Genomic DNA, 25,721 nt, shown 5'->3' with positions numbered 1-25,721 from the left:
CAGAGTAACAGCGACAGAGAAACAGAGACAGGGACAGAGTAGACAGACAGACAGAGACTGGGACAGAGTAACAGACAGAGACAGAGAATCAGACAGAGACAGGACAGAGACAGAGAAACAGACACAGGACAGAGACAGAGAAACAGACACAGGACAGAGACAGAGAAACAGAGACAGGGACAGAGAAACAGAGACAGGGACAGAGAATCAGAGACAAGGACAGAGTAACAGCGACAGAGAATCAGAGACAGGGACAGAGTAACAGCGACAGAGAAACAGAGACAGGGACAGAGAATCAGAGACAGGGACAGAGTAACAGCGACAGAGAAACAGAGACAGGGACAGAGACAGAGAAACAGACACAGGACAGAGACAGAGAAACAGAGACAGGGACAGAGAATCAGAGACAGGGACAGAGAAACAGAGACAGGGACAGAGAATCAGAGACAGGGACAGAGTAACAGCGACAGAGAAACAGAGACAGGACAGAGACAGACAGAGAAACAGAACAGAGACAGAGACAGGGACAGGACAGAGAATCAGAGAATCAGAGACAGGGACAGACAGAGAAACAGACACAGGACAGAGACAGAGAATCAGAGACAGGGACAGAGAATCAGAGACAGAGAATCAGAGACAGGGACAGAGAAACAGAGACAGGGACAGAGAATCAGAGACAGGGACAGAGAAACAGAGACAGAGAAACAGAGACAGGGACAGAGAATCAGAGACAGGGACAGAGTAACAGCGACAGAGAAACAGAGACAGGGACAGGACAGACAGGGACAGAGAAACAGAGACAGGGACAGAGAATCAGAGACAGGGACAGAGTAACAGCGACAGAGAAACAGAGACAGGGACAGAGAATCAGAGACAGGGACAGAGTAACAGCGACAGGACAGAGACAGAGAATCAGAGACAGGGACAGAGTAACAGCGACAGAGAAACAGAGACAGGACAGAGACAGGGACAGAGTAACAGCGACAGAGAAACAGAGACAGGGACAGAGAATCAGAGACAGGGACAGAGACAGGAAACAGAGACAGGGACAGAGAATCAGAGACAGAGGACAGAGACAGGGACAGAGAATAACAGGGACAGAGACAGAGACAGGGACAGAGTAACAGACAGAGAAACAGAGACAGGGACAGAGAATCAGAGACAGGGACAGAGAAACAGAGACAGGGACAGAGAATCAGAGAAGGGACAGAGACAGAGACAGGGACAGAGACAGACAGAGAATCAGAGACAGGGACAGAGAATCAGAGACAGGGACAGAGAGCGACAGAGAAACAGACAGGGACAGAGTAACAGCGACAGAGAAACAGACACAGACAGAGACAGAGAAACAGAGACAGGGACAGAGAATCAGAGACAGGGACAGAGAAACAGAGACAGGGACAGAGTAACAGCGACAGAGAATCAGAGACAGGGACAGAGTAACAGCGACAGAGAAACAGAGACAGGGACAGAGTAACAGCGACAGAGAAACAGACACAGGACAGAGACAGAGAAACAGAGACAGGGACAGAGTAACAGGGACAGAGAATCAGAGACAGGGACAGAGAAACAGAGACAGGGACAGAGAAACAGAGACAGGGACAGAGAACAGAGACAGGGACAGAGAAACAGAGACAGGGACAGAGAAACAGAGACAGGGACAGAGAAACAGAGACAGAGACAGAGAAACAGAGACAGGGACAGAGAATCAGAGACAGCGACAGAGAAACAGAGACAGGGACAGAGAATCAGAGACAGGGACAGAGAAACAGAGACAGAGAAACAGAGACAGGGACAGAGAATCAGAGACAGGGACAGAGTAACAGAGACAGGGACAGAGAATCAGAGACAGGGACAGACAATCAGAGACAGGGACAGAGAATCAGAGACAGGGACAGAGAATCAGAGACAGGGACAGAGAATCAGAGACAGGGACAGAGAAACAGACACAGGACAGAAACAGAGAAACAGAGACAGGGACAGAGTAACAGCGACAGAGAAACAGACACAGGACAGAGACAGAGACACAGGGACAGAGAAACAGACACAGGACAGAGACAGGGACAGAGAAACAGGTACAGACACAGATAGGACTGTTGACATGGAGTTTCAAGCTATAAATTGTCTGTTTTTTGTACGCTTTGTGTCAATACAGCTCAATAAATGTTCCTATTTTCTTTTTGTCACAAGCATTAATTTTATACATCCATCAATGAACTGTACCGAATGTCACCGTAGGGAGAGACGTCAGACATCACAGAGTAGACCCCGACAATAGGCCTCACTTTGGTGCTCCTGAGGTGGCTCTCCTATCCTCTTTGGTTCTCATCTGGAGTCAAAGCTCTGAAGAGTCAAGGGGTGTCTCTGTCTTGACGTCCAGCTGCAGATTAACGAGGAGTGAGTTAGGCTTGGGTGGTATCCAGTGGTGTAAAGTACTTAAGTAAAAATACTTTAAAGTACTACTTAAGTTGTTTTTGGGGGGTATTTATATTTTTGACTACTTTTTACTTCAATACATTCCTGAATTTAAAAAAATAGTTTTTACTCTATACATTTTCCCTGACATCCAAAAGTACTCATTACATTTTGAGTGCTAAGCAGAAAAGGGAAATGGTCCAATTCACGCACTTAACAAGAGAACATCCCTGGTAATCCCTACTATCTCTGATCTCTCGGACTCACTAAACACACATGCTTCTTTGGTAAATAATGTCTGAGTGTTGGAGTGTGCACCTGGCTATCCATAGATTTAAAAAACTTGAAAATGGTGCTTAATATAAGAAATGTGATATTTTGATACTTAAGTATATTTTAGCAATTACATTTACTTTTGATTCTTAACTATATTTATAACCAAATACTTTTAGACTTTTACTCAAGTAGTATTTTAATGAGCGACTTTCACTTCAGTACAATAATTGAGTACTTTTTTCGACGACTGGTGGTATCCAGATTGTCATACCTTCATACTGACCTTGTGCCATACCAGATGTTCAGTAATACCGGCACTGAACAAACCCCACTGAGTAATTCAAAGGTTAGCAATGCTAACGAGTATATGTAAAATCCAATAACTAACTAAATGCATTGGAAACATTTGAAGTATTTGCAGGACTGACATCCCAGCTCATAAAGTTATACAAGTAACAAAACACAAAAATGATACTCACAGTTTGCTGTACGCACAAAACAAATATATTGATCCAGGAGGTGCTCTCTGCTGTTACCAAGCAAAGATTGATTTTGGAAGAGTGAATGACTCACAACTTGATTTTGGAAGAGTGAGTGACTCACAACTTGATTTTGGAAGAGTGAATGACTCACAACTTGATTTTGGAAGAGTGAGTGACTCACAACTTGATTTTGGAAGAGTGAGTGACTCACAAGGCTCCGGTCTCTCATCTTTGTGCGGTTAGCTTGATAATGAAACAATTATATGATAGGTGAAATGAAAAACGCAATCTTTTCTCCTGGCATATTGCACAAGTTGACTGCAGGTATGTATTTAAAAAGTAGCCACAAATATTCAAATGTATTTTTCAAATAAATAGTTTAAAAGGTATTGAAAAAAACATCACCCCGTTATATGGTATATACAGTATAGCGCCCAAGCCTAGAGTTAGTGGTCCCAGCAGCCACGACTAAACTGTTTCACTAGCTGATGGTTTGCGTCAGCCCGTTTCACTCCCTTCCTCTTCACAGCAGTACTTAGAAGCAACTGCAGCCTCTGTCGATATTCTGATGCCCTGTCACCTTGATTTTCTTCATGAACCTGGCGAGTATCTCATCACCATCCTCTACTAGTCCATAAAATGAATCGAGTAGCTTCATGTAGGCTCTTGGGGATGCAGAGGAGCCAAGTAGCCTCATCACGTCTGAAGCTGGAGGAAGCAGACTCTCCAGGATCCACCGCCCCTGTAGGTATGTAGTGGGGCAATCTTGAAACATCAGTTCTACATGCAGACACCATGTCTCAAAGTCAGCTTCACCTGGGGACTTTGGTACTTTGGTACTTTCCCTGAGAAGGAACGTAGCCTCTATTTTGTAGTGGTGTCACTCCTAATAATATGTTCTACCACAATGCATTGGGCCTCAGGTGTGTTAATCACATCATTGCCCATTACCTCAGTCCTGGTTGGGGTTGTTCACCTCGAAGCTGTGGACTTCCTCATGTCTGAATGAGGGGGTAGGCGAAGTGGGGGGGGCTTTGTGAGATCATACCTTGTCTCAGCAGATCTTCTCAGTAGGGGTGTGTCGCTATCGTCAGAGTGGACACGGTCATTGCCATAACTACTAATGTCATCTGAGTAATAAGGAGCAACTTGGGTCTGGTCAGTGGCTCGATACTCATAATGCTGCTAGTAGTTAATTAACCTACTTCCAGAGAAATATAACCTTTGGCAATAGTTTTAATGAAAAGTAAAAACAGATTATTAATGTCTGGTCAAATAATACAGTTTGCTGCTCAAAGTGTGTAACACACTATATGTAAAAAAAGTATGTGGACACCCCATCAAATTAGTACATTTTGGTTATTTCAGCCACACCTGTTGCTGACAGGTGTATAAAATCAAGCCCACAGCCATGCAATCTCCATAGACAAACATTGGCACTAGAATGGCCTTACTGAAGAGCTCAGGGACTTTCAATGTGGAACCGTCATAGGATGCCACCTTTCCAACAAGTCAGTTTGTCAAATTTCTGCTCTGCTAGTGCTGTTATTGTGAAGTGGAAACGTCAAGGAGCAGCAACGGCTCAGCCGGAAAAGTGGGTTTGGCGGATGACAGGAGAACCCTGCCTGTCCAAGTGCTAACTGTAAAGTTTGGTGGAGGATGAATAATGGTCTGGGGCTGTTTTTCATGGAACCCTGACCTCAACCCCATCGAACACCTTTTGGGATGAATTGGAACACCGACGACGAGCCAGGCCAAATAGCCCAAAATCAGTGCCCGACCTCACCAACACTCTTGTGGTTGAATGGAAGCAAGCCCCTGCAACAATGTTCCAACATCTAGTGGAATTCCTTCCCAGAAGAGTGGAGGCTGTTAGGGCCGCAAAGGGGGGACCAACTCCATATTAATTCCAATAATTTTGGAATGAGATGTTTGAATAGCAGGTGTCCACATACTTTTTATCATGTAGTGTATGTGCGTGTATCCTGTGATTATAGAACAGCAATGTCACCACAATGTGTAAAGAACATAACATGTACAACTGGGCTGCAATACCCTTAATCAAGAATAAATTAGCTCAAGGAGGATTAATGACAGCTTCTACTCCTAAACCATAAGACTCCTGAACAGCTAATCAAAGGACAACCCAGACCCCTCTTTTATGCTGCTGCTAAACTCTGTTTATAATCTATGCAGTCACTTTAACTCTACCTACATGCACATATTACCTTAATTACCCCGACTAACCGGTGCCTCCACACATACTGCTGCTGTTTAATTACTTATTTTTATTTTCCAAATGTTTACTTCTTTTATCTATTTTTGTTTATCTATTTTTTTTAACTTAACCCTTATATTTTTTTATTAATTTAAAGCATTGTTGGTTAAGGGCTTGTAAGTAAGCATTTCACTAAAGTCTACACCTGTTGTTTTCGGCGCATGTGACAAATACAATTTGATTTGAGACTTGCAAGCAAAAAAAACAACGTTATTTTGATTCATTTATTCTTACTGTTGCACCCTTCCACAAGATACAGTCCCGACACAGAACTAGTGCTGCTTTCCAACCCGCCTGGTCCTTTGTTCTATAGACACAATCCAGTCATTCTTTTTGTTCTGTATCTATGGACACGACCCTGTCGTTCGTTCTAAATGGTCCATTGCCATACAGGCTGGCAACGTTCTTATCCCTTGCTAGCTAGCTAGCCAACTACGGCTAATTTACAGTCACGTCAAAAAGTCCAGCCAGAATAACAGTAGCTTCTTTTGCATTTGTTTAAGCTGTTTTCTAGTGACATTTATTTGGATACATCCATAACAATGAGCTAATGATGCGCGACTTCGCCTGGCTTTGAAAATGTGCTCCCTCGTTAGGACACTGTTGTTCAGATGAGCTAGCCAACAACACAGCGAATACAATCACTTCAAATTGAAGCTGATTTGTATAAACCGTGCTGTTTGTCTCTACGACATTTACAACATTGTTTCAATATAAAAAAATGATCTCAAACTGTCACATAGTAATAAACCAGTTAGGAGTTGGGATTAGACAGACAGCATTTTTCAGCTAGTCAAAATCATGAATGAGCATCATTTTTATGTATAGTGGATTGCTTATAAACTGGGTGGTTTGAGCCCTGAATGCTGATTGGCTGACAGCCATGGTATATCAGACTGTCTACCACGGGTATGACAAACATTCCATTTTACTGCTCTAATTATGTTGGTAAGCAGTTTATAATAGCAATAAGGCACCTCGGAGGTTTGTGGTATATGGCCAATATACCACGGCTAAGGGCTGTATTAAGAACAGCCCTGAGCCGTGGTATATTTCCCAAATACCACACCCCCTCGGGCCTTATTGCTTAAAAAGACACCGTCTGGAATGCGGTTTTAACCAATCAGCATTCAGGATTAGACCCACCCATTGTATAATACAGCACAATCAAGTGCACATACAGTTATCATTCAAGTTGTCATTCTACACAGGCAGGACCACCTTGCAGTAGCCCATCCGGACACCTGATACACGCCTGATCCAGAGCAGGCCAGAGAAGCAGGGAGTTGGTGGAGATAGAGCATGCTCCGTTAGATTGGATGGATGTGTGACACCCTATCCGGAATGGCCTGTGTCTCATTACCTGATGGGGAAATGCTCTCCCCTCTACAAACGTGACATTTGGATCAACTGTCAACTCTATGAAGGGAACAATAGCAACGCATTAATACATTGTCAGTCCACACGTGCACATTTGACATGATTTTGGCAAGAATAACAAGTACATGCAGCATTAATGGAACATGGTTTTAATATTGTGGTAGGCACCCACTGCCAATTCTTAATACAATACCACTGATGTGGTGTTTTCTTGCAATGAGGTAGGTAGTGTTACAACCTGGCTCGAGATTGTAACAAACAATGGGAAACCACACACTGGGTAAAGGAATAACAAAATGAATTTATTCCATAAATAAAATAAATACTCACAAGAGTAATCAGATGAGGCATGACAGATATAAATTAGGAGTCAACTGCTGAAACCACAACTAAACAACCAAAGGCATGCATGGAGAGAGGAATCTCTTGAGCTGAATAAGGAAAACAGTGGCTTTATGCCACAGCTGAGCTGTCACAGGTGTGCCAAATCAGCACTGACTGACCCTCCCAGCTCCGCCCACCAATCTACTACAGGAAGTAAGCACAGCAACACCCAGTAGACAGAGCGGGGAGAGGCCTTCACAGTAGGTTCGGTTAACCCATTCAATTGTTGGGAGCATATAGTGTGCAACTTTCTTTCTTTCTATGAATATATGTATGTATTTTTTTTTACTGCTTACTCATGGTTAGTCAGCCCCTTCACAAACATTTGTGTTTGTGTGTGTCAACTCGTGCTTTTCACTAGGAAATTGCAGTGAGTGACAGCCTTCATTCTATTCCCCTTCCCATACCTTTTACAAGAAAGGTAATCCTTCCTTTGCTATTACTAATCCTGCCACTTTCACAAAAACCTAACGCTGCAAGTACACAAATTATCATTTTGTAATCATTTGCGGAACCAAAATTAAATTACTACCAATTTTAGGATATTCAGCTGCTTCAGGCGAAATTAGATTTGAATTGCTAAGTGGCTGGCTAGCCCTACACTACACTGGCCATTCTGATTAGATTAGCTATTTTACCTGTATCTATCAAAGAGGATGGAATGCCACAGACTAGAACAGCAGCTACCACAGTGTGTGGGAAGTGTGGACCAAGCTCATTATTACACAGACCTGTCATTATACCAGCACACACAGAACCTGGGAGCTGTAGCCTTGAGTCTGCAGTTCTACCATGCAGTAAATACAACATTCAGTCTAAATGCAAGGCTGAGAGAGAGAGAGAGAGAGAGAGAGAGAGAGAGAGAGAGAGAGAGAGAGAGAGAGAGAGAGAGAGAGAGAGAGCGAAAGATGAGGACAGAGCACTCATCCATTCAGTAATTGTAGGTGGGCAGAAAAGATAATGGGAGGCCTTAGCCAAGTGTTACCCTTGATTCCGTTTTCAAGACTTGTTCCTTCTTCGTTGGCTAGGGAACAATGTAAGTATAACATCAATCTAGGCTAAAGCATGGCATTAGTGATGTGGGGACAAAGTGGGCTCGCTTACCAGCTGGAGTGGGTTTTGTTCTGCAGGAGGCTGTGGCAGGATATGATTTGGCTTCTGCGGTCAGCCAAGCTCCCAGCTCCCAGCTCCCACTGCCCCAGGCAAGGTTACCCATTTAGAGGGTGGGTACGCACGGCCACAGACACACATACACACCCACCATACATGCACACACACACGCACGCACGCACACGCACGCACACACACTTTCAGTTTAAACCACACACACTCATTCCTTGAAGCTCACATCATAAATAAAGAACAAGCTGTATTTTGACATGCAATCTCCCAATACAAACACCACCAAATACAAGTTCCATCAAAGGCATTAACACAAATACACAGCCATTCACGAAAGCCTACGATGTACAAATTCTGAGATAATACACACAAACAGTTCATCTCAGACAACAGCACATACAGAATCAGTGCCACTCAGAACACCAATGTAGAGAGCGTAAACGCACGCACGCACACACGCACGCACGCACACACGCACACATACAGGTTAGCAGCCCCACTGACTGCACCACACTGACTGGATGCAGGTGTTCATGCTGCTAGCTAGTCAGTGGGATAACCAGGGGCTTTAGGAATGCATCTGAAGAAATAAGATAATGCTGCACCAAGCGTGGAGTCCCTTTACAACTCCCACAGAGAGACAGTTCCTTTCAGAGAATTATATATATATTTTTTAAACCTTCGATGCCGCATAATATCATACACAGCTGGAGATTGAAATTAGAAGCAATTAGTGGACTTGATTTACAGAGGTGAAATCAAGCAAACAGAACACAAAGCAATTTAGGAAATGAGCGAGACAGAGAACAAAAGTTATGAGATCTAATCAGGAGCTGCAAACCAAAGCGTTATTCTCTCTGCTGCGTATTATCTTCCTTTTGTAAACAATGGAGCGAGTGTTGCATTGCAGAAGTAATCAGTGAAACAACAAAGCTCATTCAGGGAGATGGACTGAGAGGACTTGTTCCCTTCACCTGCAATTAACCAGCTGGGGAGGAGAGAGTTTAGTAACTCTGAAAGTGTTGGATATGAGCTCAGAAGCATTGTGTGTGTGTGTGTGTGTGTGTGTGTGTGTGTGTGTGTGTGTGTGTGTGTGTGTGTGTGTGTGTGTGTGTGTGTGTGTGTGTGTGTGTGTGTGTGTGTGTGTGTGTGTGTGTTCCTATACCCATCTTCTACTTTTCAGGAGTATGAGCTATTCGACTAACACAATGCAAATGAGTCCTCAGTTCTTATTAAACAACAATACCTTCCAATTGACTACAGTAGGTCTAAATACAAGACAATAAGCCACTTTACACTTTACAATCAAAAGCAGTCAGGAAATGTCTTAATTTCCCAGAGGACACAGCATTTAAAAATGAAGATAAGACATTTGCGTTTCCTTCTCCTGAGAGAAAGCCTTCTCACTTAATACAGGGTGTAACTGAAGAGCAGAGCAATGACTGTGGTTTCAGTGACAGTGTTGACAGGGTTGTCCTCAGACACCTGGACACTGTTTGAATGTCACCTATCAAGCCTGCCTTACATCCAGGAGAGAGAGTGAGAGAGTGTGTGTGGGTGGGTGTGTAATAATGTTCAGCTACGAGGCGAGGTCAGACTACAAATATGATAATGTTCAGCACTCTTAAAAACTGGGTGGTTTGAGCCCTGAATGCTGATTGGCTGAAAGCCGTGGTCTATCAGACCGTATACCACAGGTATGACAAAACATTTATTTTTACTGCTTTAATATGAATTACTTTGGTAACCAGTTTATAATAGCAATAAGGCTCCTCGGGAGTTTGTGATATATGGCCACTATACCAAGGCTAAGGGCTGTGTTGTGCCTAAGGAAAGCCCTTATCCCTGGTATATCGGCCATATACCAAACCCCCTCATGCCTTATTGCTTAAATAGCACCCATGTACAAACATTCTCCTATTACAGGATGTATGGTAATGTGAGTGAGTTCATTTGTCCATGCAAATAAACACATGCTAATGAGGGTAATGTAACCGAGTCTGGTAAGGCTCATGACTGACATTTTTAAGATTGAACAGGCTATACTGTATAATTATGTAAACTATATTTATTTGTGTGTGTGTGTTTGTGCGTGAGAGTGACCTTCAGGGTTCAGCATCAGATTGGTGGTGTGTCTGTTCCCATGGTCATTAAGAGCTCAGGGTGACAGATAAACGCAAGGGAGAGAGAGGTTACACCCATCTTCCCATCCTCCACAAATGAGCACCTAAGACAGACAGAAAGCAGACAGACTCTGGCTAGATACTGTACCAGGGTCAAGGGGCAGGGTTTTAATAGTTCCAGTAGGACAGGAAAACATAATTCTGTATTAGTTCCCATCCTACGTCATAATGTGGCCAGGTGTGATGCCATTGGCAGGCCCAGTTTCCAAACGTTGAGCAAGGGTCAAATCCATCATTTTTATTACAGCCTGAGGGTGTGAAGTTTTACTGTGTGCTTTGTGGCCATTAGTCGTGTGTGTTAGTGTGTGTGTGTGTGTGTGTGTGTGTGTGTGTGTGTGTGTGTGTGTGTGTGTGTGTGTGTGTGTGTGTGTGTGTGTGTGTGTGTGTGTGTGTGTGTGTGTGTGTGTCAGAAGCCATATTTAGTGCAGTCTGTCCCTAAAGCAGATTAATAATTCTAAAAGACATACAGTGTTAGTGAGATCAAAGGAATTCATGAGGCTTGGAGGAAATTGAAATAAGACTTCAGACAGTGAACTCTTTCTTTAAAAAAATAACTTTTTGGACCCACTGATTGAAGTTGTGCAATTCATATTTCTAAACTAGTTTTGCCATCGTGCACTACGGTCTGTCAATTATTCATAATTCAATATAATGAACACATTGTTCACTTAAAAATACATGAAAATGTGATATGTTCAGGCAGACTTAGTGTGAAATGCAACATTTGCATGCAGTACAACTGTGGAAAAAAATATGGTATTGTGGACAAAATAAAAATGAAGGAGCATTTCATGATTTTATTCTTTCTGGTAAAATGTTTGACGATTACATGGGGCTTCTCATCCAGCAAATAAAGATCCAACAATCAATGAGTGCAGCTGCTGGAAGAACAATGCAGTCTCTGTTATACTGCCAAGCACAGTAGTATCACTATTATGGGAACATTTGATGACATCATGCATTCCTGAATAACAACAAAAGTCCATTGTGAAATAGTTATGGATTTGACAATCGTTCAAAACCTTGTTGGAGTTAAATCATTTTCAAATACAGAGTATCTTACAAAGACTGAGACTGACTTGCACATACATGTAGAATATTCACAAATGTATGTGTCAAATAATTCCTTATTTCATTCAACAAACAGCTATGTGAAAAAAAATGTTTAATTTAATGGCCTTAATTTATCAAAGAGTATGAATTTGTTTGAATGAAATGTTACCGTGAGGTATTGTGTTTCCAATGGATTACTGGTGATGGACAGGTTGAAAACTTGTACAGTACACTAGTATCCCGGTCTATTTCCAAGTTTGGGCATTTCCTTTTTTGATCCTTTTGAGGTGTTTGGCTGTTATTTCCTTTGTCGCCACCTGACTTAGGTAAATATATGTCAAATACTTTAAATACTACAGGTTCGCTTGATTTAGCTTACCGACTACAATAGAATCGTCCCAAAAGTGCAAACGCGACCTCCTTGCACAACAATCAAGCTCAATCATGCTCATTTTCAGAATATGAAAGTACTTGACAAAACGCATTTGACCCAGGTCTGGTATTTTACTTCTCACACCACTGTGCTCAGTGTAGAGGACTCCTCTGGTCTGTCCAGTTTGCTGGGAAGGGACTTGAGGTACTCCAGGTGTCTCCGTGCGTCTTCCTGGTTGTGCCTGACGTAATACACCAGGTAGGAGATGACCATGGCGAACCAGCCGAACATGGTCACCAGCATGGCCACGTCCGTGGTCCTCTTGAGCCCTGCGCACAGGTCCAGGTCGGCAGCCACCATGACGAAGGGCACCCCTGTATCTACGCCGACATCCTTGGGCTCCGAAGTGTGACACACCACGCCAGCCAGTGAGGCCGGTTCCAGGTCCAGCCGGGGCATAGCCACCTGGAGGCGGCAGTCACAGTGCCAGGGGTTGTGGGTGAGGTTGGCCTGGGCCCTCAGGCCCCCCAGGACCTCTGGCTCCAGGGTGGTCAGTCTGTTAGAGGACAGGTCCAGGCTCCTGAGAGAGGGGACCAGACCCCGGAAGGCCCCCGGCTCCATCTGAGTTAGCTCATTGTGGGAGAGGTCCAGCTCGTTGAGTAAAGGAAGCCCCGCAAAGGCGTCGGCGGGGATGGTGGTGAGGAGGTTACCGTCCAGGTAAAGTCGGCGGGTGTCGTTAGGCAGGTCATGCGGCACCTCCGCGAGGCGCATGTTGCTGCAGCGCACCACCCTCCCGCCATCTGCAGACTCGGAGCAGTAGCAGCTCTCGGAGCAGCCGGTGTTCGCCCCGTGGAGGCCCGCGGTGGTGGAGCTGAGTACCAGACTATGCAGCAGCAGGCATGCCACCAAGGAGTGGCACAGCAGCCATTCTGCCAGCAGCGGCATGGTGGGATACAGGCATACCCTCCTAGAAGAACACAGCCCCTGGACCATTAGCCAAGACAACCCTGCATAGGTCACAGGTTCACCAACCAGCCAGCCTGAGAGACAATGAGGAAAAATGTCAGAGAGAAAATAATGGAGAAAAGGAACGAGGACAACAAGTGATTGCAAATGACACTAATACCAGTGTGGCAGAAGCAACACAGAACCATCTCTGTGTGAGCAATCCTAATAGCCATACAAGTGCCAGGTGATATTTTTGGCCCACTTTGATCTTGACTGGGCTAATTGTAATGAATTGGCACTTGTGTCCTGATGAACAGAAAATGACAAAACACAGCTGTAGTGTAGAGGAGGAGTGGGATGGAGATCAGCGAAGGCGTCATCCGTGCATACAGATTACAGATAAGGTGCTTCCTGCCAGTGCTGTGATGGAAGATGGAACTCTCATTGATTGGCATGTTTTTTCTCTCTCTTGTCCTACTTCAACGTTGCCGTGGAGTGACTTAGCATTACCATAATCCTGCTCTGATTCGGTGGAACTAGAGAGATTGACGCTCAAAAGATATATGGTCATGCTTATTTCAGAAGGCAAAGTGCTGTCAGCCTCTAATGGATTCAGAGTGAATATCTCTGGGCCTCTAGCACCTACTGTACAGCACCAACCCTGTTTGGATGTAGGCTACGGGCTAGATTCAATCAGACGCGCCTTAACCCGCGATAACCGACAACTGCATAGCAGGATTATCTTTTATGTAGTCGAAGTCATTGAATGAGTGTCATTTCTATATAGCCTACACTTTCTCGTTCGGAACGTCTAACACGTAGGATTTAAGGACAGGTGTTTGTTTCGTGACAATGACGACAAGGGCAGCCGCTCACCGATTCGACAGCCCGGACGCAGTTACACCTCCAGCATCGCCTAAATAAAAGCAATAAAACTGCTATGCAGTTGTCGGTTATCGCGAGTTAAGGGCTCTATTCAATCAGTACCGCTGCGGCGTTCCAGATTGTTGCGATAGAAAAGTGAAGGTACTTTCCGATTGATCCGACATATGCACATTGACCGTGAATGCAGTCTCCGCTAACACGGGAACATTTCAATCACGCTGTAATAGAGCCCTAATGCTGGAACTAATTTAATCTAGGCCTAAGTCTGTTTGGATGTAGGCTATATCTGCAACGGTAAGTAGGTAATCTTTGGCCATTTAGTGGAAGTACATTTTGAGTCAATCAATGTAATGTTTCCGGGCCCATCAGTACTCTGCCCGACTCAGGTAATAGACTCTGGAGCAGCGCTGTCTGAGGCAGGCTGAGGCGCAGTAAATGCCACAGTCCAGTATCATCTTACTAATCTTCTCTAAAGGCCACAGAGAATGTGTTTCTTCACTGACACAAAACCCCAGAGAAAGTGTATGAGTTGGACGGGACGCTCACAGTTTCACCGCCTGGAGCGGGGTTCCACAAACTCGGTCCTGAGGACTCCCTGGGTGCAAGTTTAGATTTTTGCCCTGCACAGCCGAATTCAAATAATCAAAGCTTGATGAGAACAGCTATAGTACATTATGCCTGTACACAACAGGCCGATCTGGCGGGATATAAAGTTTGGAAAACCCTGACCTAAAAGGTCTAACAACCTTAAGAGTGCTCTTATTCGTCGTATGTTGGTTAAATGGAATTGTAAATCTTGCACGTTAAAATGGAAACATATATTCTTCCTAAAGTATTCACCAATTTACAAAACCAGCTGAGTCAAAGAAAAGAATGATAACTGAAAAGACATAAAACAGTAACTGCCATCTTTATATCCAACCTGGCTCCCATCCCATCCTGTTGCATACGGGCAAAATGTACTGTAACATAATGTACTGTAACATAATGTACTGTTCGTTCAGCTTCTGGGAAATGAGCTCTATCTGGGCCAGACAGACTCCACTTAGGCTGGTTTACAAATGACATAATCTAAGAGCGGCTCTTAAATTCACATTACAAAGGCAGCACGGCTCAATAAGAAGGATTGTGTCTCGCACACCGTCTTCTCAGAGTCAGGATGAGGGATGGCCGAGTGTCTGGGAGGCCCAAGTGGACCATATAACAACCGTATTAGTGGTACCTGTCACAGCATGTCATCGGGATACAGTAATTTTCCCTGTCTGAGTTGGTCAGAAGAAGTCTGGTTTATTAGGGTTCTGCTGAATGCGTAAGGAGGAGAGGGGTACAACCGAATAAAGAAAATGACGAGCGGCTCAACATAGCACCATTAACTTGACAAGCACTAATTCCAAACGATACAGAACCCCACTATCTAAATGGAATGGATTGATATACTGTACTGTGTGACTGTACTATAGTGTTTGTACTACAGTGTGCGCCTGTGTGTATGTGTGTGACCGAGAGTAGACTCAGTAGTTCATTTACTCAGTTACATCCGTTTTTTTTTGTATAATACTAACGACTTAGTATTACATAGGCCAAGAGAGTATTGAATATAAATGTTGCAACTCTGCCATGCCACCAATGTGCTGGTCCCAATTGACTAACTCTCTCAGTTACTTATGAGTCCTGCAATAAGATACTTATTTCCCACTGTATAAACTGTTAAAGTATAGCAAAAATACAGCCGAACCACAGGGCCTGGTGTACAATGTGCACTCACTGTCTGACCACAAGAATAACATTTGAATGCATTAGATTAGACTATCCTCCCAGTAAGTGATATGGGGGAACTTGCAATTATCGAGCGAAGGAAGAGGCCTCGTGCTGTTATCCTCTATTGATTCCTCCCTCCTCCTCCTCCCTCCTCCTCCTCAGTGCAGTGATGGATACTCTCCAGTCATTGGTTTGACGTTCACATGGTTAAACTTTGCAATAGAAGAACTTGTCTCACGGGGCTTGCCGCTGCGAGCAGGGTTTACACAGTCAGAAAACCCCTAGAAGTGTTATTGTAGGAATACTGTGAGAGAAAAAAAAACAAATACTCAGCTTGTTCCTAGTACATGATGCATGGACCCTCTACTCAAATGAGGGTTTTTAATAGCCGTGTAAGTTACCAACTTTGGCTAAAGTATCTATAATCGTCTGTTATGCATGTGAATGAGTTGGTCTGAATCCGTTCTCAATTAAAGCTCCTTTCAGCCGGACTGCCAGACATCACACAAAATCCCCCGCAGACAAAGTTCTAATGCATTAAACTATTCAAAATGTGGGAACTTTATAAATCAAATGTTGATATGGCAAAATATGAATGTACATAATCAAATATTAATGTACACAGAGGTAGGCCTACATTTATAAGCCATTACTCTCTCAACAGTCAGGCTAAATTGATGCATTCATAATAGTATACTGTATGTGCCAAAGGTTCATTCCTTTGGCACATACAGTAGACAATTATCAATTCATTAGGCCACTGACCTGAATTTGGAAGTGTTTTATGGATACCCAATATAACTGATTAATTATGAATATTTATATGTAGTTTACAAAAGCATATCATATCCCCCTGAGATATGATTATGTAAGCTGCACCTCAATATTCCATCATGACAATGAAAAATGAAAAGGTCCCCAACAATAAAGCAACACAATGTTTCAGACAACAAGATTCAATATTTCTCAATGCAATATAATGGTACTCCTCTATGAAACTTTTGCTTCTTATGTATAAAGGACATATGCATTCATTCTATCATCAGATGTAAATATAAGGCTGGCAAACATAAGAGCTTTCTTACCACTTCAGATGTTGTTGTCCGGGAGGAGAACATTTGTCAGTGCAGCATGCTTCACAGAACAGGGTCCATATCTCTGCTGCGATTACAGTACTCGCGAGCAATGCAGCGCAGCCCGAGAATCCGCGTCAAAGCCCAATGGACTGGAGCCTGCTTACCAACATTCAATACCGATGGTTGTTGCCTCTCCGCTCCCCGTGATCTAGTTGTTGAAGAAATTAACACGACTGTAAATATAAAGAGGGGCACAGGGGAATTGGTAACCTATTCTTGTCGGCTTAAATTGGAAATATGAGCCGTCAAACGCAGGCGCAGGCACAGGCGTCGAAGCATATCATCTCATCACAACACACACACACAGCCTGCTACAATACAGTACATGGCTATTTATTACTGCTGCGCTGTGCGCTCTGCTGTGCCCATGAACACACGTCGTGACTTCTTAGAGGCGGGAAACATTTCCATGATTCATGTCATGCATAGCATTCAAGGGAAGTGTGCAAAGGCTGAGAAAGCTAAAATGTTCTGCGTTTAATTACGTTTCCCTAACAAAATATTATATTATATAATGTATAATGTAATATGTACAGAAGGATATGTTAACTGGAAAAGTATTTTATCAATAGAAAGTAAACAAATTTGTTTTCAAATTGTACAGCTAATTTCTTACAATTCTACATATTTTGGCATAACTTATGCCATGTTAATATTATATCTGAGTGAGAGTGACTAGCAAAGTCAATGCTGGCTCCCGGGAGGTCAGGGCCCCTGGGCTGGTGCCCTAGACTAACAAGACTAATTTGCCAATCTTGTTAACTGGCATGGGCTAATTGAGTGACTGTAAGTGATTGACATACAGTATAACTAGAGGAAAACGGCTGATGCACAACTAAGTTTTGAAATTGCACTTTGTGTATTCTACTATTCTTACTCTCAACAGTAATTTGAGACCCAGACTGACAAAAACATATGAGGTTACGGACATGATAAGAAGTCGACCTTCAGCTACACTGTCTGTCAGCCATCGTAAAATAGGCCTAAAGAGTCCAGTTGTAGGTTAAGCAAAGTCTCTGTTCTCAAAGGCTGTGATCTCCAAGAGAGAGCAACATGCTTGATATCTGATATGGCTGAAATAGAAGGAGGAATCTCCAAAATGTAGTAGAATTGAAAATGTGTTTACGGAGGACATCCATTAAGTAGAGTGGAGAAGAGAGATGGATAGAGAGAGAAGACTCACTTGCACCTTTCTCAATGAACATAAAAAAAAAGAGAAATGAGGAAAAAAATGATTTAATGGAGCTTTTCTTACTTAGAGAGAAAATAGACAGAAGCGTGACTAAAGGAAGGTTAGCGCCAATATAATTCAATTAAATAAGAAGGAGTGCAGATTTACAGAGTGGCTAGACAATAATATATTTGAAGGGGTTGAAAACAACGTCAGAGGAGAAGGTGTGAAAGGCAGGGAAGGAGGGAGAGAGAAGAGTGTCTTGAGGAAAATGGAACAAGGGAGAGGGGACGGGGGATGGAGAGAGCTGTCAAATTCTTACTTGCTTCCTCAATCATTGTTTCCTCAATTACTTTCAATGCTCATTGGAGGAGGAGGCCCGGAGAACCTTAAATCCTCATCTCCATTGCAAGAATATGAAAGGTAGTAACATTTTCAGACACAGACAGGGTTTTGCAGCTGCAATACGGAGCCTTAAGAGAGCTAAAGAGAAACTGGAGTCACAGAGGTTGTCAGCGTGGAAGTTTGCTTTGCCTCAGGGCTGGTGATGGAGAGGACACATATGCTCTCTCTCTCAACCCCTCAAGAACTCATTGTCACAGCTCTCTGATTGTCCTCAACACCACTCCTCAAAAGCAGTACATTTCTTTCTGTCATTGTGCTAGAGTGCCAGCATGGAATGCAGTACTGAATAATCTTATGTATTTTGCATGCTTGGGAAAGGAGAGTTCAAGGCAATAAGAAAAAATGTTCTGAAGTGAAGTTTGTTATATTTTGGCTGAGCCTCTGTGTGTACACGTCTATCTATATAGACACCAGACCAGGCTGGAGTTTACATTTTCCATCTCTGCCCAACTTTCCGTGACTGGTCTGTGTCTCGTCAGTGTTCAGTATGCCTCGTCAGGCCTCTGACTGCAGGAGGAGTGCGATGGTTTTTAAAGGCAGCTCATTAAAGCTGCATGGTGTCTCCACCCCTGGTGTGTGTGTCAGCCCTGATGCCTTGCCCCCCTGTCCCTTGTCAGCCCTGGTTAGCTTCTGAGCCAGACACAGCTAGTTTTACTGCGTGCTGCTGGTTGACAGGTCCAACACACCTGTAGCCAGGCTCACACATACACACACTCATGTATAATCAACGACACTCAGGAGAAAGCACGTACACACACACTCACACACGCACGCGCACACACACGCACACACGCACGCACGCACACACACACACACACACACACACACACACACACACACACACACACACACACACACACACACACACACACACACACACACACACACACATTTGTTTTACTATCCTTGTGGGTACCAAACAATTGATTTCCCATCTAAATTGACACACACAAAAATATGTTTTTAAATAATGAGCCACTCTCCTCTCCCCCATGCGCTTGAGAGAGAAACAATATGTTCGAAACATACATCAAGCTTCGTCCCCGTGTCGAAGGGAGAAGGGTCAGTTTTCTGTAGGTTATAATTATGTATTTCTCAACTCTCAATATTCATCTCAATAGCATCTATTTTTACAACAAAGACATTTGAGATATGGAGCTCATGGGTAGTAGCTAATAATTGCAACATTTCTTTTAGGACATTCAATTTATTGTTGGATGAATACATGGCTACTAGCAGTGGATATTATATTTAGTGATAGCAATGAAGTGTGTGTTTCTAGTTCTTCAGGTGTTGAAGCCCAAATTAATTAGCCTATGATATTAGTTAGTGCACATCATCTTGTTTTATTTAAACCTTATTTTACCAGGTAAGTTGACTGAGAACACATTCTCATTTACAGCTACAACCTGGGGAATAGTTTCAGGGAAGAGGAGGGGGGACGAATAAGACAATTGGAAACCGGGGATGATTAGATGGCATGAAGGCCAGATTGGGAATTTAGTGAGGACACCAGGGTTAACATCGCTACTCTTACAATAAGTGCCATGGGATCTTTAGTGACCTCAGAGAGTCAGGACACCCGTTCAACGTCCCATCTGAAAGACGATACTCCACACAGGAAAATGTCCACAATAACGGCGCTGGGATCATTTTAGACCGGAGAAAAGAGTGCCACCTACTGGCCTTACAACACCACTGCCAGCAACACCTGGTCTCCCATCCAAGGGCTGACCAGGACCAACCCTGCTTAGCTTCAGAGGCAAGCCAATAGTGAGATGAAGGGTGGTATGCTGCTTAATTGCAGTGCATTTGGAAAGTATTCAGACCCCTCGAATAACATTGTGTTACTTTACAGCCTTATTCTAAAATGGATACATTCCCCCCCCCCCCATCAATCTACACACAATACCCCAAAACAAAAGGCAAAAACAGGTTTAAAAAAAAATGGAAATATCAAATTTAACTAAGTATTCAGATCCTTTACTCAGTGTTTTGTTGAAGCACCTTTGTCGGTAATTACTGTCTTGAGTCTTCTTGAGTATGACGCTACAAGCTTGGCACACCTGACTTGGGGAGATTCTCCCATTATTCTCTGCAGATCACCTCAAGCTCTGTCAGGTTGGATGGGGAGTGTTGATGCACAGCTATTTTCAGGCCTCTCCAGAGCTGTTAGATTGGGTTCAAGTCCGGGCACTGGCTGGGCCACTCAAGGACATTCAGACACTTGTCCCGAAACCACTCCTGCATTGTCTTGGCTCTGTGCTTAGCTTCTTTCTCCTGTTGGAAGTTGAACATTCACCCCAGTCTGAGTTTACTGAGCACTTTGGAGCAGGTTTTCATTAAGGATCTCTCTGTACTTCGCTCCGTTCATCTTTCCCTCGATCATCACTAGTCTCCCAATCCCTGCCTCTGAAAAACATCCCCCACAGCATGACGCCGCCACCACCATGTTTCACCATAGGGATGGTGCCAGATGTCCTCAAGACATGATGCTTGGCTTTCAGGCCAAAGAGTTCCATCTTGGTTTCATCAGACCAGAGACTCTTGTTTCTCATGGTCTGAGAGTCCTTTAAGGTGCCTTTTGGTAAACTCCAAGCGGCTGTCATGTGCCTTTTTACTGCAGAGTGGATTCCGTCTGGCCACTCTACCATAATGGCCTGATTGGTGGAGTGCTGCAGAGATGGTTGCCCTTGTGAAAAGTTCTCCCATATGACAGAGCTCCAGAGATCCTTTGTGGAGAGTGACCATCGGGTTCTTGGTCACCTCCCTGACCAAGGCCCTTCTCCCTCGATTGCCCAGTTTGGAAGGGCAGCTTCTTCCATTTACGAATGATGGGGCAACTGTTTTCTTAGGGACCTTCAATGCTGCAGACATTATTAGGTACCCTTCCCCAGATCTGTTCTTCAACACAGTCCTGTCTCGAGGTCAACGGACAATTCCTTTGACCTTATGGCTTGGTTTTTGCTCTGACATGCACTGTCAATTTGGGGACCTTACCACATTGACGGGACAGTAGTGGAGAAGGTGGAAAGTTTTAAGTTCCTCGGGGTACACATCACGGAAAAACTGAAATGGCCCACCCACACAGACAGCGTGGTGAAGAAGGCGCAACAGCCTTCAGGAGGCTGAAGAAATTTTGCTTGTCATCGAAAACACTCACAAACTTTTACAGATGCACAATCGAGAGCATCCTGTCGGGCTGTATCACCGCCTGGTACGGTGTGTACCTTTCCAAATCATGCCCAATCAATTGAATTTACCACAGGTGGACAAGTTGTAGAAATATCTTAAGACTGACCAATGGAAACAGGATGCATCTGAGCTCAATTTCGAGTCTCATAGTAATGGGTCTGAATACTTGTATGTATGTAAGGTATTTTGCAAACAATCCTAAAAGACGGTTTTCACTTTGTCATTATGGGGTACTGTGTGTAGATTGATAAGAAAAAACATATCATTTCATTCATTTTAGAATAAGGCTGTATCATAACAAAATGTGGAAAAAGTGAAGGGGTCTGAAAACTTTCGGAATGCACTGTACATACAGAAAAAGGTAAGTAATTCATCTCTACTGAACAAAAATAAATCAGTACATTCTGGAGTCCTATTTTGACAGTAAAATATAGCAACTATAGTCTAATTGTGAACCCGAAATACATGGCAATCATTGGATTATGTTGCACATCAAAATATCTTGAATCATGCCTTCCTGCTTGGATGTGTTAGATGAAACCACTTATTTCTTGAATTCCTCAGTAGTCTATATATTATACTTCTTCATAAAGCACTATGAATTACTTTATAAGAGAATGACTTGTAATTTGGGTCTGACCAAATTATGGGCTGGTGCCACCAACCGGTGTGTTTACAGACATATTCAATCAATCGCCAGCCCAGTCTGCTGTACCCACATGCTTCAAGAGGGCCACCATTGTTCCTGTTCCCTAGAAAGCTAAGGTAGCTGAGCTAAATGACTATCGCCCCGTAGCACTCACTTCCGTCATCATAAAGTGCTTTCAGAGACTAGTCAAGGACCATATCACCTCCACCCTACCTGACACCCTAGACCCACTCCAATTTGCTTACTGCCCCAATAGGTCCACAGATGACGCAATCGCAATCAGACTGTACACTGCTCTAACCCATCTGGACAAGAGGAATACCTATATAAGAATGTTGTTCACCGATTAAAGCTCAGCATTTAACATCATAGTACCCTCCAAACTTGTCATTAAACTCAAAACCCTGGGTCTCGACCGCAAACTGTGCAAATGGGTTCTGGACTTTCTGACGGGCCGCCCCCAGGTGTTGAGAGTAGGAAGCAACATCTCCACCCCGCTGATCCTCAACACTGGGGCTCCACAAGGGTGCGCTCTCAGCCCTCTTCTGTACTCCCTGTTCACCCATGACTGCGTAGCCATGCACGCCTCCAACTCAATCATCAAGTTTGCAGACGATACTACAGCGGTAGGCTTGACTACCAACAACGACAAGACGGCCTACAGGGAGGAGGTGAGGGCCCTCGGAGTGTGGTGTCAGGAAAATACTCATCGTCAACAAAACAAAGGAGATGATCGTGGACTTCAGGAAACAGCAGAGGGAGCACCCCCCTATCTACATTGACGGGACAGTAGTGGAGAAGGTGGAAAGTTTTAAGTTCCTCGGTGTACACATCACAGAAAAACTGAAATGGTCCACCCACACAGACAGCGTGGTGAAGAAGGCGCAACAGCCTTCAGGAGGCTGAAGAAATTTTGCTTGTCATCGAAAACACGCACAAACTTTTATAGATGCACAATCGAGAGCATCCTGTCGGGCTGTATGGTCGGGCTGTCCTGTCGGGCCTGGTACGGTAACTGCTCCGCCCACAACCGTAAGGCTCTCCAGAGGGTAGTGAGTTCTGCACGACGCATTACCGGGGGCAAACTACCTGCCCTCCAAGACACCTACACCACCGATGTCACAGGAAGGCTATTAAGATCATCAAGGATAACAACCACCCGAGCCACTGCCTGTTCACCCCGTTATCATCCAGAAGGCTAGGTCAGTAGAGGTGCATCAAAGCTGGGACCAAGAGACTGAAAACAGCTTCTGTCTCAAGGCCATCAGACTGTTAAACAGCCATCACTAACATTGAGTAGCTACTGCTAACATATACTGACTCAAATCTCTTGCCACTTTAATAATTGCAAATTATTATGCAAGAAACATATCACTAGTCACTTTAAACAATGCCACTTTATGCAATGTTTACATACCCTACATTACTCATCTCATATGTATATAGATTCAATCAGATTAAGTGTTAACTGGCGATGGCCGCATAGCTGATGGGTTGGCGGTGTCGGAGGTGTAACTGGGCTGTAGCTGTCAAATCGGGGAGCAGCTGCTCTTGATTATTGTCGCAAAGCCACACCTCTCCCACTCACATTTGAAGTTCAGAACGAGAAAGTTTAGGCTATATTTGGCTATATATTAGGCTATATATAAATAATGACGCTCAAATAAAAAATGATTCAACAAAAGAATGTATCAGCTTATTCGAGTTGTAGATTAACATCTCAGATTCCAGTGTTCGAAATTGTAAACATGGGATTTCTTTTCATGCGACAGCCAATGGCAATGTCCGCTTTAGGTATAATGCCAGGAGGTGCTTGTGGATTTGACAGCTCTAACACAGTTCCACCCCCATCAACGCCAAAACAACAGCTATGCAGATGTTGGCTAAAGCGTATCTGATTGAATAGAGCTCTAAATCGTTAGCTTGGCTTTTATAACGTATAAGGTTTAAGCAGACAGGCAGACAGACTGAAAGTGAACAAGAAAAAGCACAGAGTGACAGCTGACAAGATGCTGAGAAATACAGCATAACAGGGAGGTAAACAAAATGGCAACTGCAGAGGCCCAGTTATAGGGGTGAGTTGTATCCCCAGCGTGATTTTTACATATTGTATTTGTTTTAAATATGAGCTTGTTAAAAAAGAGGAGGAGGACCATGTCTCATCAGTCACTGGTACATAAATGGTTGAGAAACCCTGTACTGTGCTGCCAAAGTTATGTCAGCCAGTCTAACTCAGAGTGGATGCTGAATGTCAGACAGAAGGCTCAATCCTGGTGTAGATTGAGGTCTGTGACAGGTTCTGGGCAGTGGCTGACAGGGTCTGGGCACCAGTCTGGGGTGAGTTGGCGGTGCGAGCAGTAGTCGGGGCTGGTGTGGATAAAATGCCAAGGCCGAATTCTTGTCCCTGGCAAACAGTATGGAAGAGATAAATAGTTGTCTCTCTGGCGTGGCACCAGGTGGGATCCTTGTCTTTAGGCAGCCTTTTTTTCTTCATGTCTGCTGTTCTCTCAACCTAGTAATGCAGCTTGTGCTCCAGACAGTGTGTGTCAGCCAGGCTGGAGGAGAAAAAACGCAAAAAAGGAATAAATGTGAACACCAGTCAAGAGTGGGTTTCCCTCTGAGGCTGTCTCGCTGCTGCATGTTGGCCACTGCACCGATGCTATTGTGGGGGACCCGTGTGTGTGCATGTGTGCGTCTGTGCGTGTGTGTGTGAGTGAGTGAGTGAGTGAGTGAGTGAGTGAGTGAGTGAGTGAGTGAGTGAGTGAGTGAGTGTGGGTGAGTGAGTGAGTGGTGAGTGAGTGAGTACCCGTGTGTGTGCATGTGTGCGTCTGTGCGTGTGTGTGGGTGAGTGAGTGAGTGAGTGAGTGAGTGAGTGAGTGAGTGAGTGAGTGAGTGAGTGAGTGAGTGAGTGAGAGAGAGAGAGAGAGAGAGTACAGTGTGTACACTATATGTAGTGTGTTTCGACATAATGAACGATGTGACAAAACTTCTCCCTCGTGGATATAATAAGACCTGCATTACCATGTCCTTCTGCTTTATAGGTTTCTTCAAAATTCAAAAGGCACTCGCACATCTGAGCTATCTTTGTTGCATGTGCACGGTAACAGTTGAATGAAATTAGAAAAAAATAAGAAACCTGCATACCACTCTTGATAGTATCACTGTTCTTTAAACCTAGAATGCATTCGCCGGGTCAACATGACCCGGCCTAATGTCAACATGACCCGGCCTAATGTCAACATGACCCGGCCTAATGTCAACATGACCCGGCCTAATGTCAACATGACCCGGCCTAATGTCAACATGACCCGGTCTAATGTCAACATGACCCGGCCTAATGTCAACATGACCCGGCCTAATGTCAACATGACCCGGCCTAATGTCAACATGACCCGGCCTAATGTCAACATGACCCGGCCTAATGTTGTTTTTGCTGTATTGACCCCCCCCCCCAAAAAATGTCAGCATCTATATATATATAATATAGGATAGAGGAATTCCTTAAATAATGTGTCTTTAATGTTCTAACATCCTAGTTTTGTTTTTTAATTTCTTATTTTTTTAAGTAAAAATTGTTTTTGCATCACTACCCCACGTTTTCATATGTGGGTCAAATATGTATTAAATA

General features: G+C 43.9%; 1 protein-coding gene across 1 annotated transcript; it reads right to left on the bottom strand.

The window, feature by feature from the left end:
• Positions 1-7,112: 7,112 nt before the first annotated feature.
• On the bottom strand, positions 7,113-16,997 carry LOC118384414 (leucine-rich repeat-containing protein 3B-like). The gene is made up of 2 exons (XM_035770932.2): positions 16,623-16,997; positions 7,113-12,986 (listed from the first exon to the last, which is right to left on the bottom strand). The coding sequence occupies exon 2, from the start codon at positions 12,937-12,939 to the stop codon at positions 12,085-12,087; it is 855 nt and encodes a 284-aa protein (XP_035626825.1). The 5' UTR covers positions 12,940-12,986; positions 16,623-16,997; the 3' UTR covers positions 7,113-12,084.
• Between the last annotated feature and the right edge of the window lie 8,724 nt (positions 16,998-25,721).

This window comes from Oncorhynchus keta, chromosome 5 (assembly GCF_023373465.1).
Source record: "Oncorhynchus keta strain PuntledgeMale-10-30-2019 chromosome 5, Oket_V2, whole genome shotgun sequence".
Taxonomy (NCBI): Eukaryota; Metazoa; Chordata; class Actinopteri; order Salmoniformes; family Salmonidae; genus Oncorhynchus; species Oncorhynchus keta.
The sequence above is the reverse complement of the archived record's forward strand: the minus strand, read 5'-3'. Positions and strand labels throughout refer to the sequence as shown.